The sequence below is a fragment of the Anser brachyrhynchus genome, assembly GCF_964034855.1.
Source record: "Anser brachyrhynchus genome assembly, chromosome: 1".
Taxonomy (NCBI): Eukaryota; Metazoa; Chordata; class Aves; order Anseriformes; family Anatidae; genus Anser; species Anser brachyrhynchus.
In genome coordinates, this window is record NC_137694.1 from 135,875,391 (window position 1) to 135,894,987 (window position 19,597).

The 19,597-nt window shown below is 35.5% G+C and overlaps 1 protein-coding gene across 13 annotated transcripts in view; it reads right to left on the bottom strand.

Annotated features, from left to right (window-relative positions):
• STS (steroid sulfatase) overlaps positions 1–19,597 on the bottom strand; it is a 118,915-nt gene that overhangs the window by 47,256 nt on the left and 52,062 nt on the right. For all 13 annotated transcript variants that reach the window (XM_080586923.1, XM_080586933.1, XM_080586928.1 and 10 more), the window contains one exon: positions 2,923–3,060. In XM_080586923.1, coding sequence (XP_080443049.1) covers positions 2,923–3,060 — 138 coding nt within the window. The remainder of the gene's footprint in view (positions 1–2,922; positions 3,061–19,597) is intronic.

Genomic DNA, 19,597 nt, shown 5'->3' on the forward strand with positions numbered 1-19,597 from the left:
CAAACAGATTTTTATTAATTCGGGTAAGATCTATTTCAAATTGCTCCCCACTCTCTAAGTATGAACACAAAATTTTGCAAAGCTTAATAGAAAAGACTCTATTCAATCAAAATGTTCCTCAGGAAGGCATATTCCCCAGTGTATTTGTGTTCTTTCGTCCTCCTTGTCATTTATCCTATGTCTTATGTCTGGCATCCTGGAAGGCAAATATTTTTTAGAGCTTCTAAAACACCTCAGGCCGTGCCTACAGCTACAGATATGTAACCATATGGTTCCTTAATTACTTAAAGCACTATGTAAGGCCTAAGTGCTAATGTTTAAGACAGATTTCACTCTGGTGTTAGCCCAAGGGGACCCATTTGATAGTCTGTAACCTCATGACTTTGGCATTACTTGTTTTGCTTGGGCAGCAATTCCTTTGTAGCTCTCTTAAATCTAAGGGCCATTTCTCAGAAAGATACCTGCTGACTAAAAGCAGTGGAGTCTTCTCACTTAAAAACCTTACCGTATTGTTATTTCTTACAGTGTATGTCTTTCTTTCTTCCTTTTTGCAGTTTTGCAGACAATACAAAACTGATTCACCCAGAGAGGCTCATGCAGCTATTCGGAGGGACCATGACAGGCTGGAGAAATGGGCTGATGGGAACCTCATGAAGTTCAGCAAAGGGACATGTCAAGTCTGCATCTGTGGAGGAATAACCTCTTGCACCACAACAGGCTGGGGACTTACTGTCTGGAAAGCATCTTTGCAGAGAAAGACCCTGGGGTTCTGGTGTACGACTAGCTGAACATGAGCCAGCAATATGTCCTTGTGGCAAAGAATGCCAACAACATCTGTGTCTGCCTTAGGAAGAACACTGCCAGCAGATTGATCCTTCCCCTCTGCTCCGCTCTGGTGAGATGCACCTGGAGTGCTCGGTCCAGGGCAGGACTCACCAGTATCAAAGAGACATGGACATGGAGTGAGTTCAAAGGTGGGTCATGAAAATGGCTAGATGGTTTCCATATAATCTTCCAACATGCAAGGAGGGGCTGAGAGAGCTGGGTCTGCTCAGGCTGGAGAAGAGAAGGCTCGGGAGGGTTCTTATCCATGTATATTACCTGGATTTACCTGAGTAAAGATGAAGAAGCCAGGTGCTTTTTAGTGGTGCCCGGTGACAGGACAAGAAGCAATGGGCACAGACTGAAACAAAGGCAATTTCATTTAAAACATAAGAAAAAGAATTTTTATGGTGAGGCTGCTCCAGTATTTACTGGAGCAAGTTGCCCAGAGGGGCTCTGGAAGCTTCATCATTGAAGATTTTCAAACCTTGATTCCTTGACTGGACAGAGCCCTGAGCAACCTTCTCCAGCTGGCCCTCCTCTGCAGGAGGTAAGACTAGAAACTTTGAGAGGTGCCTTCTAGTCTCAACTGTTCTGTGACTTTATAGTTCTGCAAGACATTTTTTTTTTAATCACACCTAAAGGCAATTTGCTTCTTTCTCCTCACAATTAAAAGTGGCAAGGTTGGCAAGTCAATTTCCAAAAACTGCTGGGTTTCTTTGGTCTTGTCCCCTGAAATATGAAGGGAAAACAAATTACACAGACACTTCCCAGTGAAAGAATAAAGGGACCTTTCCTCTGGTAAAAGGACAGAATATTCACTGCATTTCATTAAAAATAAAAAAAACTAAGCATTTCTTTCATATTTCAATGAGATTGAAGATTATTAAAACCATTTTAATGTTCAGTTTCTTAATGCTATGTGTCCACAACTTGCACACTGGAAAATACTGTTTTCTTTACTTTGTCACAGGTAATCCTTGTTGTCAATGTGTCTTTGATTATGAGCAGTCCCTGACTGAAAGTTATAACCAGTCCCTGTCTGAAAATTATAACCATGCTACCAAACAATTACTCCATCACTGCATCCTTCTTTCTCTCATCCTACTGTCTCTTCTTGTTCTGCCTGTCTCAAAAACACATTGCTGACAATAATTTTGTTCATCTCCATGCTGGAACCACATTCTCAAGAGTATCCAGTGCTATATTACATTCCTGTTGACCAAAGGTCAGGGATATCAGAATGGACAAAATGAGAAAGGCTGTTCGCTAAGCTAGAATTTTTCTTTCTACATGATCACTACATTGTAATAAACAGTATCTTTCAGTATTGTTGGGTGATATCACAGGGAGAAAGTGTATTGCAGACTTTAAACACATTTTAGTCCTTCACAGAACAAATAGAATTTGGAGTATTAATTTTCTCGAGACTAAAAGAATATAACTCTCCTTCTAACAGAAGTCTCTCTGTTTCCAAATCAGTCTTCAGCTCAATAGTATGCATTATTTTCAAAACTTTTTTCCTTAATTCAGACTTTGTTTCTTGAAATCTTACCCTTCTCTGGATGTTGTGGAACTTGCCCATCCCAAACTAAATCCAACTACTCATTTTTCTTTTCTAACTTAACTCTCTTTTTCTACATTTTCTGTAATGAACACAGTGCTGATTCTCCCATCTTCTCTATATCCTCTCTTTGTGTGATCTCACTCACTCTGTTGCATTTAGCTCCCATTTAAGGTTCCTGATGGCTCACAAACAATTTTTTTTTTTTTCTGTTCTGCTCTCCAGCCATGACAGTATAATACTATGAACAAACATCTTTCCAAAGTTGGATTTATGGCTAGTCCATGAGTACATTTTATAGTGTTAAAACTCAGAGCTCTGGTTAAGCATGCATTCTGGTTGAGCTGATGTATTTGACAAGTAAGCCCCTTATATTTGTTGCCTATGTTTGGATTTAGTTTGACAATTATGAGCAATTTTTTATTATTTAAAAATTGAATTTTGAACTTTTTGACCCTAGAGTATATTGCAGTTTCGGAACAAAACCAAGGAAACATTTTCTGAAACGGTTTTTAAAAAAATCAGAGAATGTTCACCTTTATATATACCATTGTAACCTCCATGGACTTCTCCAGAACTTGAGATTTCTTCAGTGTGAGCTCCTTGATCAGATGAAAAGTATACAAGAGTTTTACTTCTCAGATTATACTTTTCCAGCACATCCAGAATCTGCCCTAGAAGCAAACAAACACATTTAATGTCTTTGGGAAGCTTTTTTCATTAACCTTGGCAAGCACAAACATTTTTGTCTTTATGCTTTTTCAAGATCGTTACCATAAAAACATTATTATACATAGCAATTGGCAACATGCAGTATACAGTAGGGGTCAATTACACAAGGCCCATTGCAGTCAAGACTACGGTTTGATTGCAGCAGGGATTCTTGAAGTATAAAATGAGAAGATTTGTGCACTTCAGAAAAAAAAAAAGGGCTGATCCACAGAGAGCCAGTGACCTTTAGAAGCAGTTGCTCTCAATCAAGGAAACCCCACAGCAAGAAGATTCAAACCGCCGAGGATATCTGAAAGAGTCTCAGCATGCAGAACAGAGCTAACCATTTTGGGGTAAAGCTGTGCTGCCTAGCAACCTATAGAGGCAGCTTGGCAAAAATCTCAGTGTGAATGCTAGAATAAGACATTCTAAAAACAAACAAACAAAAAAAACAAGTTAACGTATGGAATGCCTCTGCTGGTGACATGGTTTCATTAGCTACTCTACTAATTAGTCATTAATGTGTTGTCATACAAGAGTAGACATCGACTAAACTCATAATGTACAAGGTAATAAACACACAGACGTGCACATATTTAAAAGAAGAATCCAATTCATGGGTATGTTCTGAAACTCCAAGGGACTGTGGGCTCACATTTCATTTACACAAAGGGCTTCTTACACTACCTTAGCACAGTAGTGGAGCCTTGCAGTGCACATAAATTACATTTAAACCTATTTAGACTGATTTTTTTTAAAAAAGAGCTTCTCTATGAATGAGAGTGAAGCCACTCTTTCAAACTTGCTACAGTGAATTTTATATTGATTAGGAATCTAAAATTATTGGTCCTGGAAACTGACCAAAGTATAAGAATATACTTCACATCAGCCTGCAAATGAGCTTAAACCTTGTCCTTCAGGGATCCCAGAGCACATAAAGATAATTTTGTCTTTACTACTATTTTCTCTTTATCCCTTTTACTTAAACATCCAAGTATGGTCCAATTTGAATGTTAATTTTGATTTGTCCACCTGTCCACTAAGAATTAGTTCATCAGCAGATGCTCAATTACTATGTCAAAGAGAATGAGATAAGAACTTTGAAACAGAGCCTTTGCTAACTATTTTCAGAACATCAGTTCTGTTGTCTTCTCCTCCTCTGGATAAGGAATAGTTGTCTCACCTAATTTCTAATCACTTGGTTTTTAATGTTGCAGCATTCTAAAATTGCCTTGTTAAAAAGGTTGAGTGTCTCAATTTCTTATCAGCTCAAAGGACAGGGCCATGAATAAAGTAACATCAGCAGTTAAATACCTGTTGGTCGTGTTTGTAAACTAGGAGCAAAGAAGAAATGTAAGAGTAGGAGAATTTGATTATGCATGTTCTGAAACCTCATGGTAGTTGAAATTTCCCCACAGAGCTGAGGAAAATCTTTTACAAAGGCTGACATTTTAAAGTTGGTGGGTTGAGGGAAAATCATGCGGATCCATCTGACAAGTCATTTATTTGCTTAGCAGGTGGACTTAGTGCCAGGAAAGAAAGAGGCAATCTTCCATTAGCTTCTCATATCATTTGGAGGTTGTACTTGCTAAGTAATAATAACATCCCTTGGAAAGGTGGCAATGAAGAAAAAAAGTGGTGCACATAGATAAATTAGGACATTATGTGCAGGTATTTGGCCATATGACCTTCAGAATTCCCTTCCAACCTGTATCAACCTGTGATTCTATGATTCCATGACAGTAACAACAAATGGGATTGCACAAAGTAAGAAATGTGCAATGAAATGAGAAAATGCATTTTTTTTTACCTACAGTTTTCCTTGATGAAATTGGATTTTCAAATTCATCCTGTAAATTAAGCAAAATGAAAATAAAACAAGAATTCCACTCGGAGTACATCACATTAAATGATCTCTGGTGATCAGAGACACCTGCTGTCATTCAATAATGGAAATTCTGGTTTCCTAATTAATCTGGGAAAAATGAGAAACGATGAAAATGTTCTCATTATCACAATTAATTAAATAAATTAAACAATCATCATTATGATTTTTTTTTTCCCAGAACAAGGCTGAGGAGCTTGACTTGGCCTGAAAACAGAAACAAAAACAAAAGACAAAACCTATAAAAAACCTCATCCAAAGCTTCTTGAACTCTGTGGCAGAACTTCCGTTTACTTCACTTGGATTTTTATACAGAAGAAGGATCAGCTAAATCAGGGTTAATTACTAAATGCTAAAATGACAACTTAATTTAGCAACATCGTTCAGAACAGGTGGACAAATATTGACAATTCAAATACCACACTATTGTCAGAAAATGGCGCTCACAATGCACTGACAGAAATGAAGCAAAACTTCAGTTTCTGTTTTCATCTTGAACACTGACACCTTCTAGAATAAATAAGTAATAAAGTGTGTGCTACCATGAGATAAAGACACATTTAAATGCACTTGAATGATATGGTTACTGTTGACACATACAATACATTTGCTTATTAGCATTTCTAAATGGTAACCAAAACAGAGGAAAAATGCCAAGAGTGCTCTGTGAACAGATATCTTTGACATACTGTCATATATTGTATCAATTTTGAAAGCAAATAGTATAAAGTAAGCAAAATACAACCTTTACTGTTTTCTTATGTCTTTATTGACTCTAACTCTTACTATTCCACTTGTATAATTTCTGTATATTTCACTGAGACTTTAGAATTAAGCTAAGAGTGATAAACATTCCCAGATAATTTCACTTAATAAACAAGGTGGATTTTCACTTTGCCTATTTTAGCTGCCTAACTTTGTAAGAGGTGAATCACAACTGCAAAAAGGCCTTTTTTTTTTACCCCATGCCTAAAAAAGAGAAGACAGGCAACTAGCTCAAAAGTAAATGCCTTCATATAATTGATCAAGGAAAGTAAGATGAATCCTACCCAAAGTGCTAGAAATGCAACTATGTGAGTAACATTTTTATGAGTGTGGTGAACAGATAAATGAGGTCTGAGTAAGAGAGGATGGTAAAACTGTATCGCTTCACACATAAAATATGACTGGATGTGTATCGTACATCATGTGCTCTTGAATTACAATAGGGCTTCTGCTGGCTTAGCCTGTCTTTTGAATCCCATTGCTAGTTGCAGAACAAAATACAAATGTAAAAAGAGTTTGTAGAAGAGATTATCCAGAATATGAAACTATAGGATAAATAACTCAAAACACTGGGAAAACTATAACTCAGTTTAAGCAATGATGGTTTAACATCCCCAATGTATGAATTATTAATAAAAATTGAAAAATTCTTGATCAAAAAGACTGACTTGAAAGTACTGTTCTAAAAAACTAACAGCTGTACTGATCGCTGTGAATACCACTGTTTACACTTTTCTGGTTTGAACAGGACAGATTTTGAAAGACAACATTCCAAACAACAAAATCAATCTAACACTGAAGAAACTGCATAATTTCTGAACTTATTGAACAACTATAATTTAAGTGTAACTTTTTCCTCCCATTGCCATTCCAGGAATACATACTCCAACTCAGGTGGCTAACATTGTAGCAGACAAAGGCATTATATCACTGGACACCATTCTTTCATTTCTATATTTTAAGATACAAAATAGACTAAGGACAGCATTAAGATATTGCTTGTTTCAATTAATATGCTAACGATCCAAAATTTAAGTAAAACTTCCTCCAAAATATACTGAGGACAGCTCTCTACATTCTATTCTCCACTCTTGCTTCAAGCTATGTTAAATTATAGAGTTGTTTCATTCTTAAAGCGAAAATGCCAATTTCAGTGGAGTGATAGCCATGTGAAAGTGATAAGAGCAATTGACTCTGCTCATTAGTAGGAAACTGCAAGTGCCATGCCGCTATTCAACTTGTCTAACACAGCATAAATGGTAGCTGAACCAGCCTATCTAATGCTGAAATTAATTTCTGGAGTTCTGAACCATGTAAGACTCCCACGGTACTCATGTACATTAGGTTATAGGGTTTATAAACAATGACTATTCATTTGAAAACAAGGTACAAACACTGAAAAACAATACGGTGTTTAACAATGCATTAATGATTTGGAAATCTGTTCAAAGGTTTAATCAAGCAAGCATATGAAAAATGTATTTGCTTCATAAATTAGCTTATTGTCATTTGAAGTCAATAGGACAGAAGAATTATCAGTATTAATTTGAAATAATTTAGTCTTGTTGAAATTATATTAAAAAAAATAATCTCTAGAATATAGAATACCTCTGTGTAATCTAAGCATTAGGAAAAAACAGTCTCTCCACTCATTAGGAAAGCTTTAAAGCAGTATGCCTGATTCAAAGAAACAGCAGGATTCAGAATGAGGGTTAAGCATGTCTCAGGACAACATAGTTGATGGTAAAGGAAATTTTTGTAAATAGAACATCTCATCCCACTCCAGCAGATTTTCACATGACTCTGTCATGCCAAGAAGGTTATAGTAAACTTGAGACAACTATTGGACAAAGACTAATCTAGGAAGATCAGCCATCACACCTCTGCCTACAAGAGGCAGATTTTTTTCATTTAGTTTATATTTCAGAATTCCCTTCTAATACTAATGCTTCCTTTCAAAACCATCACTGATCACAATCACAACTAACCTGTAGACTGATGAAGTGGCTTACCTCTGTGAGTGGCAAGCTAGGAGTGCTTTGAATACATGCATAACCTCCTACAAATTACCCCAACATGCATAAGTATCTGGAAGCCCGTATTCCTCCCAGAAAAGATATTGATGTCATTCAGTTATATAGCTTTTAACATATTAAACTTCTTGGGATCTTATGCCTGGTACAGAAATTAAATTTAGGTAATTCCACTTCATCATCTCTTCCAGATTCAAAGACTTTCACCTTATGAAGACTTAATGTTGCAATATCTGCAAACTATCATTCATAAGTTAACAAACATTTTAATCTCTATGTTGATTTTGTATGATGAAAAAAGAGACTTCATACTTTAATGGACCAATCTGATTACAAAATACACTGACTAAAACCTTTGTATAAAAGTCAGCTTAGTAACTAAGACCAAGACATCCATATCTTAATTTTAGCTTTTGTACATTTCAGGTTATAAATATGGAAATGTTTCTGTGGTATTCTTACAGCCATCCAGTTTCCCCTTGATAAATATGTAAATCAGTTTGTCTTTGCAGTGGGGAAGTAATTATGACTTTCAGACCTACTCATTGAGCACAACACTTGAGGTAAAGATGGAAAATAATAAAATCACTGACAGCAAAACAAGACATTGTTGCACATATGGTGAACAGTACATAAAGCCTGCATGAAATTTGTTTAACATTCAGAGCTAGAATACAACCACTAGAAAGTGGGAATTCTGGGTTGATGCAATAGATGATATTATGGAACATTATCTAGCCCATCAATAGAACACACCCACCTAAGACGACTTGTGATTCTGTATAGAGGAAGCATTAACATATGAATCTCAAAGGTGAGAGTGAATAATAGCTAATATAACTGACTAGAACAAAAAGAAAATACAGAACTAACTGTAATACATATAATTCCTGAAGAAAAAAAAAAAAGGGTTTAGATTCAGCAGAAAATCTTGAACCAGTCTCACTTTGCTATCGTTATTTTTGAAGTTATGCGATAGAAACAGTCCTTACAATGCAGTCTTCTTCAAAGCACAAAGCTGGAGTCTATAATATGTCAAGTTCCTAATACTACTGGTTAGCTGGATCTTCAATGTCTACAGGACATTATGCCAAACAACTACCATCTGATTCTGAAAAAGCACATCTGTATCAGTGTTTTAATTACAATCAGAAATGCACGTTTGTTGTAAATCTATTCATCACCGCTTAATATACTTCTGTTTGCATAGAAAAGCTCTCTGATTCTGTGACCTGCATTCTTTCAAATTAACTAAATGCAAGGAAGGATTCTGAGACTACACCTAAGGCGCTATTGCTGAGGCATTCAATCTATAGGACCACAGTAGATCTGAAGTAGTAAATTTCCTTTCTCTTCCGATGTGCTGATAAGTCTCTGGACACTGAGCTCTCAGCAGTAACTATTTCACTCCACCAGTCTCCTTCTATTCTGAAACATTCTGAATTCTTTTCACAATGGGGGAAGGTGAGGCAATTGCCTCAGATTCAACTGTCTACAGTGTAGGGTAAATTACCATTCAAATCAGTAGTGGTTAGGTCCAGATAGTCTGTAGAATATCAAAAGCTTCTCTTTCAGATTCCACTAGACACAGGCTGATAAAAGAATAATTAGTTTAAGGGCTCAGAGAAGGGCCATCTTCTAGAAAACCAGCAAGTTATCTGGTGTGGGGTCAGCTAAACTACCAGTACAAATTTGCTTCATGTTTGGATTTGGATTGCCTTGTAATTGTGGCTTGTGACTGTTTATACAGTCTTACAAGTATAATGTGTCTTTCAGACCCTCAGGATAAATTTTCAGCACAGTGCACAACAGATCAGGCATGTACTGCTTAGCAACTATGAATAAATCAACCAATTTTTTGACTTATAATTAGCATAAGATACATTTTCCCAAGAGATGAATACCACATCACTTATTTTCCTATTCACATAGGGTTCAACTTACTTTGTAAATGGGAAAGTTGGAACGATCCTTTGCATTTATAGAAACACAAGTGGATAAGAAAGCTCAGAGTTAAGATGTGGTTATGGAGGCTGGGAAGATCTATAAGTACAGCTGCAATATTGACAACACAGTATAGCAAGGGTTTCATAGTTACAGCAGTACTACAACACTAGCGATAAAGTTTGGGGGATTATTGAAGGTCAAAAGTATAAGTATTTGATTATTAATACTTAAATTAGCTAATAAATGCATTGCTTGAAATTCAATTTTAGACCTTACATCTGTTCTATATAAGGCTAATGTAAATCTTATTTTTTTAGCCTGATTAAAATGCTAAAATATGAGAGATGGTCATGCAATTTTAGGGGGTCCATCACATTTACATTTTACAGGACAGCTATGATAACTGCATTTTGCATCTTTATTCTGCACACATCTGAGAATAAGATGCCATTTCACACATACAACTTAAATGCATAATGCAAAAGACACTGTCTATTTCCCTGCTCCAAGGTCTCCTGGGTTTTCTTTCAAATTTTGGAAAAGATTTCTTTGCGTAAGACCTAGGCAATCTGCAATGACAACCAAAGGATACTATTCATTTTTGAGTTAAGACTGTCAGGTGAAGTTAAGGCTTCCACTATTTGATTATTCCAATAAATGCTGATGGTGATTGAGTCAATAATTGAGGAGTGATAAAAGAAACACTTCTCTGTATTTTCAAATGTTTAAACTTTTATTAACGTCAAAGTCAGTTTTATACTGAGTATGTGTATGTTCTCAAATCCAAATGCATAATGCCAAAAATTTGTCAGATTAAAGTATCAAGAATTTAAAACAGGGTAAGTAATTTAACACCAAATTTAATACTCTGCACCTTTTTGAAAAAGAAAAGAAAAAGGTATATGTCAGTGTCTTTGTTTCATTTTTATATTTTTTATCAAACAGAACTGGAACTGACATAAAATTGGTTGATATTAGAGCCTACACATTTATTGTCTTTCAGCAGACAAACTTTTTAATCTTTGCTGAATTTGGGAACTGGACTTAGAAATCATACACCACAAGGCAAATAGGATTTTTATCAAGATCAAATTAGCATTTGTCATGAAATATTAATTTTTTTTTAATTTCCAAGCTTTCTGATTTTAGTAGTTGAATTCCAATCTTACATGAAGGCAGCTGTGCATTAATTCACCCACAAAACAGAAGATTCTTCCCTTCTTCTCACCCCCTCTCCCTCTCTTCCCCCCCCAACATGATATCTTTTTTTTTTTCTTCCTACATCACCATGCACATTTGCACATTTGCCAGTTCACTTCTCAAACTGCATTTGGGCAACTTGGTGCCTTTACTGCCTGCTAAGTAAGACTAGAAACTTGAAGCCTACTGTGTAATCACCATCTCTAAACCACACTAGCTGTGAATGAATCTCTGTACAGACAATGTTAATACCAACAAGAAAGAAAGCCTGACTGTGAAAACTGTTCTCAACAGAATTTTCCACCATAGAATGTAAACTCCAATCTGTCTTCCGTAGATGACATTCTGAACTTCAGGAGGAGGGAGGATCAAGTAAATTTAAGGTCACAAATCTTTACAATTCGTTTTTTTTTTTTGCAAAATAATTCTCTCTCTCTCTCTCTGTGTGCGTGTGCGTGTTTGTGTGTACATGTTCAATATGCCAGTATTTATACTGATTTAAATTTCTGAGGATACCATCAGAAGGGAAGAGAAATAATTTTTCTGGTCACCCTCATTGATAAAAGATGGTCAGCTCAAAAGACTGCTCACTGGTTTATGAAATAGGACATTGATTCCTTAATTCATCTAAGTGCTCTTGAAAAAAATATTTCAGCCTATTAGGAAAGAGCTTCTGTTAACGTTTCAGTAGTATTAAGTAGCATACAGAACATATCTACAAGAAAAAAAAATCTGCCTTTTTCTGGTCTAAGGCCTGGGAAAAAGAAATATGTCAGTCTCATCTTAAATTGGTTTGGAACAACATGAGGTCTTTGCTTAGGCCAAGATGCATTCAATGCCCCCAAAACATGGTGGAATGAGAGCCTTGAGATCATCAAGCCCAATTCTTTGCCTTTTCTCTATATAAATGCCTACTTCTTTGCCTTTTCTCTATACAAATACCAGGTGTCATTTGGTTTGCATTGGAAAATTAAAAAAATAAGAGTTAGGAGACTTTCCAGTGTGCATGCGAGACATATTTCTGGAAGGGCTCTGCTTTGTATACCTGGATCACAGTAAGATACGTTTTTTAGGATAAATATGAAAGTTAAATCCAGAATGAGGAAGGATCATTCACATAACAACACCATGTATGAGTTGAAATATTAACACAGATACAATGCACAAGTTAATCTAACTGCAGATCTGGGTAAAGGAGAGTTATGGCCAAGGTAAACTCTCCAAGGCATAGATGGCAACCATCCAATGGAAGGTCCCAAACAGCTTATTTTTTACGTATTGGAGGTAGTATTCCTATGGATGGAGAGGCAGGAACAGGGTCGGTCCCTCCCTATTAATGTATATATTTTTAAAGGACTAGATCTTTCTGAACCTGTAACATCAAACCTATGGAAGCTGTATATAGGAACAGGAGAAGTGCACAACAGCAAGTAGATTCCTGCCCTCAAAGGTATCAGAGAAGCATAGCTAGGTGTACTTAGGAACTGATTATCCTTAGCTAGACTCAACAATTAAATACCACAACAGTAGGGCAGAACATTTGCATACATGTTTCCAGATCACATATTTATTACACCAGTGTCTCCTGCTTAAAACAATTGTTTCCTATTCCCTTACTGTGTGTTCCTAAGGTTAATAAAGAACAAGGGAAATAATTAAATGTCACATCAGAAAGACAGCTTATGTTCTGTGAAAGAAATGGGATATTATTCTCTAACATTTTCTGCTGAGACAGACCTCAAAGCTCTCTTTACCTGTTTAAATCGGTCATTTACTTTTTATGAGAAGCACCTGGGGGTTATTGCAACTGCCGGTTGATGAACTACAGCAGAACCAAACAAAAGTTGAAATTAACTGAGAAATCTGGGATATGGGGCTCGATTATCTCAGCTCTAAATTGGCAAGAACAGTTAGGATAATATTCCATAGAAATGTTTCAAGGACTTTTTTTAAGGACACCTGCCAATTTTGTGCCTTATTAAAAATTATACTGGGTAAAAAAGCCATTGTAGTAGCACTCTGCTCTTAATACCATGCTGAGGATGTTCAGTTTGTCCTGTAGGATGTGTTGTGGTAGATACAAAGGAACTTGTATTATATTTAACTCTACCCTGAACCATGTCTTTTTATAATGTTGGGCACTTTGGCCCCAGTCAAGACTTCAAGAGACAGATGGGACATTTCATCCTACTTTCAGCTGCACAGACATCATCCTTACCTTTGGCTTTGGTTTTCCCTCTAAATTTCTGCTAATGGACATTTGACATTTGAATGTAATTGCTCCCTGCCTGTGAGTTGCTGGCAGCCACCTCTGCTTTCCTCTTTTTCCTTGCCAGCTGTTGCTAGCAACATACTTAACACTGTCTTACACATATTAGAAAGGTGCACTGTTTGTTTACTACCTTTCTGACAATGTGGTTAAGCTATGAAACAAAATATATGCTTCTTCTATTACAAGGTTTTCATTTTTTTTTCTTTTTATTAAAACCAAATCCCTAGTAAATACAATTTGTTTGAAAGGTTGTGATGACATTTTTTTCAACAACCACAACCTTTCCATACCATGGTTGTTGACTTCATATCAGCCCAGTTCCACTGACTTAAGGCAGTTACATAATTCTACACAAACAGAAGACCTACTTCAGCGTGATTAAAAGGAACAGATATTTTTCAGGATTTTGCAGGTCTTCTTGCTTACCGGAGTGAACAGTTTCTTGTTTTCCAAACAAATCCCTAAAAAAAAAAAGAACTCCTTAAATGAAACAAAACAAAATAAAACAGTTTGGAGGACCTGGATATCTGCCAAATAGAAACACATATTGTTACATAAAGATCCTGATATTCTTCATTTAATCTCATTCTCTTTGTATTTAGCAAGATGCCTTCTTCAACTCTTGGGGAAGAATAACTAATACATAAGTTGCATGGAACTGAGCAATATTTATGTATAAAAAGAAAGGTTAATTTAAATTAAAAAAAAGTTCTGTTAACTCATCTAAAAAAATACACCTTCATAAAGGAGATGTAATATTAAAGACTGTCAAATTGATATCTCCCTTTTAATCTCAATTGTATTACAGCTTTTATCCTCCTTCTTAAAGCCTAGTCTTTCCAAAACTGCTTAAATAATGATATTCTGATAAGCTACTATCAATAGAGATTGATCATTGCAAGAGATGCCAAGTAATGAAAAGCAGCCAAGCGTGTGGGGGAAACAGTATGATCTTCTCTAACAATCCATTGGGAGAACTAGAAAAGAGGAACCACAAATAAATAAATAATTATAATAAAAGAATAAATTATCTGCTTGTGGCTTATGAGAAGCTGACAAAAAAGGCCAGATTCTAACCTTAGATGAAAGTGCATCTCTCACATACGGGAGGTAGAAATTTCTTTAAAGGAAGACAAAACCAGTATAGTAGATATGGAAATATATAAATGTTATCCTGACTACTTATTTCAATGGGACTTTTCATATCAACATGGGAGAGAGGAACTTGGTGTCAATACTCTATTTATAGACCACTGTATCATAACCATATTTCTGTACGCATACTAGTGGATGAGTCATTATCACATTTGACATCTAGGGAAAGAAAAGAATCTACCAAAAGGGAATAAAGTCTCATCTTCAGAGATGCTAACAGACCTACCATACACATGTTGTTAACAGCCATTTCCCAACTACCCCTGAAGTAACTCAATTATGTATGCAAAGACATTTATAAAAAGAAAACTTCTATTTCCAAACACCATTTATCAAAACCCTGATAATCTCAAAATATTTTATATTATTTTACCTCTTGTTTATTTTCTAAAGAAAATGCTATTTACCTTGTTTCTTTTCTAAAGAAAATGCTATTTACTATTGAACCCCAATTGCGAGTTTTTTTTTCATTAAAGGCTTCTTATTGACACAACTTGTGAGCAATCATAGATTTTCTTAGGTCACAATAGAAACTAACTTCAGATTTATGAAATTCAGAGTTAAGGAGCCTCAGAACATTTTAAAATGTTCATCTGAAAGAAAAAAAAAAGGCTCCTTATACTTTTTAATATTACACATTAAATGATTCTGAAAGTTCCAGTATGATATGATGATTTAACAAAGACAAATTACATTTATTCATATCATAAATAAAGAAAAAAAACATATTAATTTTTACTTGCTTGATGTGTCTACTGTTTGGTGATGCCAAAAGCAACTCTGCTCTGGATTAGAAAAGTGAACTTTGATACCTTTCAAACAGCCACACACTAAACACACAGTTATACATTTCACGTTGCCAAAAATAGCACTTTCCATTACTTTGCTAGAAATACAGAGAGACACTCTAAGCTACTCATTTATTGCAAACACCTGGGATTAAGTTATATTTGGCTTTGCAGGAAAAAAAAATCATATTGCTTTTCTGGGCTAGGTCACTCTTTTCTTTAAGATTAAAGCACATTTACATTTGTATTATTCCTTGCTTGCCTGCTTTGTTTTAAAATTCCAGTCTGATTTAGAAATTGAAGTTAAATCAATTGCTAACACACAATGAACTCTGCCACTGAACTAAAACCTAGGCACCTAAATCTTTTATTGTCATAACACAAAAATGGTCCATCCAGCAGGTTTTTAAAAGGATGGTTGTTGCAAGAAGAAGATGCTTCTCCTCTTTGTCTTCTCTTCAACCTTGCTATGCTTTCCCTGGAAGCAGGTTAGGGAATGGTGCTCTGCCTCTCCTCTTTTGGTAGCAAAAAGCTGTGAGATGCACTAAAGTTGTTGAATACAACTTCATGCTGGTCCAAGGTACGGATTTGCTTATCCTGGAGTTTCTCTTCTATCATCTCGAGAAAACAATTCAGCCCTTAGGGGTTGGGTGTTCCTTTGGATATTGAGCTTACTACTCAAACATTAAATCTGTTGGGTTTTCTCAGGGTTGCTACACCATGCTTTTTCATTAGGATATGTCACACACAAAATTTCCATTGCTGGGTAGGGAGGGGGAATGATTTAAAAAGAGAAACGTGTATACAAAATACAAGAACTAAGCTAAAATAAAGAGAAAACAAAAATAAAGCTTTTAAAATAGTAAAAACAAAACAAAACAAAAAACTTGACTAAACTAAATGAAATATGCAAAACAAAACAAAAAACACAAACCCACAATAGCATTAAAAAAAAGATGAAAACCAACAACATCAACAACAAAAAAGTAAGAAACCATAATAAACATTCAGTATAATTTTTTTCTTAAGCCTGAAATGAAACATAAATGCTTTATTAAGGTTGGACTACATGAACTTAGATGTCTTTTCCAACCTGAATGATTGTATGATTCTATGATTTTACAATCAAGTAGTGGGGGAAAAAGCTGGAGAAGACCAAAGTTATCACCTTTGTAGCCTGTCCTTCACTAATCACAGCATCATTACTCTAGTGCTTTCCCTAACTTTAAAAACTCCTTTAAATATCTGCTGGTGCAGTGAAAAAACAAAGAAAGAAACAAACAAAAATATAAACCAAACCAAACCAAACCAAAACCATCCCCCCAAATCCACAATTTTCTGCAATGCAAAATACACAACTTCTTTCTAAAAGAATAATGATCTTTGGTAGTATTACCAGCCTGCCCATTACTTAGCGTTGTTGTTTTAGCAGTTAAATGTATTATTGGAAAAAAATAAACATAGTCAATAAAAAGGCAGTTCTACTAACCTCATCAAAAAGAGCTTATTAATACTAGGAATTTGAGTCTTGTGATTCAGCAGTTTTTATATCTACTATATCTACTATAAGTTTACCCTGTTTTAGTTTAAAGGCATTCCCCTTTGTCCTATCCCTACACCCCCTGACAAAGAGTCCCTCCCCAGCTTTCCCGTAGGCCCCCTTTAGGTATTGGAAGGTTGCTATAAGGTCTCTCCAGAGCCTTCTCTTCTCCAAGCTGAACCACCCAACTCCCAAGAATTGATATTGTCCTAAGTCTTATTGTATGATTATTGTAACCCAGAGAGTCAGTTCCCCTCTTTTTTAATAGTATGGTCTCAAAATAACTAGTACATTTCAAAAGAGGCATGAAAAAAAATTCATCTTTCTCTCCAAAAGATAGCAGTCATGATTTTAAAAGAACATCTGGGCTTATCAGCATCACCACTGAAACAGAAATGCACATGGTCAGTCTTGATTTTTCTTTTTTTAAAGAAAATAAAAATTATATGCTCAGTTAAATGAGATGCAGCCAGCTATGAATAAAGGGTAAAAGGCTGCAAGACGTTTCCTGTATCATCACAGAAATTGTTCGTGTAATTGCAGTTTATATATTGATGAAGATAGTTAGTTACCTTTAAAAAACAAACAAACAAACAAACAAAAAACAACGACAAAACTCATTCCCTGTGACCAGAAGAAATTCTGTATTCCTGAGACAAGGTGCACATTCTAATCTTTTCCCAGCTCCAACATGGATCAAGCCTGGGAAGGGCAAATGACTTGTTTTCTCCTCTCTTCCACTACTATACCAGTTGAGTGGAAGTTCTAATGCTTTACTATAGATCCAGAGCTGGATTAGTGGGTTACTGGCAACAAAACTCTTCCCCGGTTGGTAAATCTGAACACCATCTTTGTGCTTCAGATGTTCATCTGTAGAACAGATTAATGAGATCTCCCTATCTTACAAAGATTTTGTGAAAATTCTTATTTGTGAATCTGTTATATGCTCTAGCGATGTGATGCCACAGAAAAGATGAGAGAAGTCAAAGAAATCTGTCTTCAAAACAGAACTTCAATAGTGTGTGTTAAATAAAACATGAGAATTCATATTTAACAATGAGGAATACACCTACTGTTGAATAGCTGTTCATTAAGAAGGTACACTGTGATGATGAGACAGGGTTCCAAAGGGAAAAGAAATGGCATGCAACCAATATGTTAAAAACTGTATCATAAGACACAAGCATAGGAGGATTGATTTTTCCCATCTTGGAGTACTGGACATTATTAGCCTAATAATAATAATAATAATAATTATTATTATTACTATTATTTTGTGCCTTTTCTGTGTTTGTATGAATGTTTAATAGTTATTCCTGGACTCTATCAGTTATATTGAGGTACTGGGTAATCCACTAAAAAACTATATGAAGGTAAAAGGGAAGGGTGTGGATGGGAAGGTTTAAATGCTCAGATTAAAAATTCTTGCTTTTAGTTTCTCTGCTCCTTTATTTCACATTTAGGCCTCTTTCATTGAGATGTAAGTTATACCAGCAACAGCCTTCACCTAATAGCTCAATTGCATTCTTTATGAAAACCGTGATTGCATGCTCTATAAATAACTAGACAGGTATTGCTTTCTGTATCCAAGTGTTGAAGAAAAAGGATAGTAAAATCATGTTCATAAGTCAGTACTGAAGGTTTCAGGTTCACAAGAGGGACACATTTTCCAAAGCGGGCAAAGGGAGCTGTAAATAATGTCCACCTCTGCCATCCCTATCCCGTGCTCTGGATGACTGACTTGTTACGCTCCTGTGGTGTTTCTCTGGGACAGGGCAAATGCAATTCCTCTTAGCATCTTCAAGTAGCGATGCTAAAAACGTTGTTATGCAGAGTCAAATTATCAACAAAATCTTTACTATCTTCCATTAAACTGTGTTCCTAGTCTGTATTTTGGAGATTATCTACAATTTGGTTAAAGTTAGCCCCATTCAATTTCGTCATTTCTCACTTCTTTTCAGCACTGCCTTTTTATGTGCAACCTTCATCCAGGTATAGATAGAAGTTGTTAAATTCCTACAGGTTAGTTTTTGCTTAAACCTTTACTTTGTTCTTAATCCTACTTATAATGATTTTCCCCACCCACCTAAAGCAAGGAGCAAAAAACCCATACCATTTATATGTGCAATTAAACTTTAAGGTGAAAGGTTATACAAAAGTTTGGTAGCTCATTTTATTACAGAATTTCATATCCTCATAGTATGGGATTCTCTTATCCCTAGGTTACCTGAAATAAGCTTTGAGCTTTCTCTTACCAATAGAAATTTGCCTATCTCAAGAGCAATAATTTTTTTTTTTCTGATTAGAGCATTTTGATCATAATATGAAATGTCATTTCACTCCTTTTTGTATTATGCCCAATTTTCAGAGGTTTAAAACTAATAGAAAAAAAATTAAAATCTTGAAAATGATACAGCTACATTTTTGTAAAATAAAATAAGTTAAACGAATAATACATTAACACATTTTGTGCTGATAAATTAACTTGAGTGATATCAGATGCAAACGAAATCTGTTCACCTGTTAGCAGCAAATTTTGAACAACATAGTGCTATTACCCCAAGCTGCGTTACACGCACTGAAGTTTTCCATCATGGGATATGCATTACTAAGACATTATTTAAACTTGAATGATTAAAAATGCTATAGGAATGGCTGCTTAAGATGTGCTTTGTAATCTTGTAAATAATGTTCCAAGGAGCTTTGCTGTGTACAAAGATGTAATATAGAAACAGGAAACTGTACTTAAGGAGGATTAGATAGCTCAGGAAGCTTATCATGGTGGCAATGTGAGCCGTTCATCAATTACTCACCTCTTAAACTCAGTCCTGTTCAGTAGTGACTAAAAGTCATTACTGCTTAGTGACATATGAAGTGAGTTTGGGTTTTAGCCCAGATCGTAACTGGAAAGCATC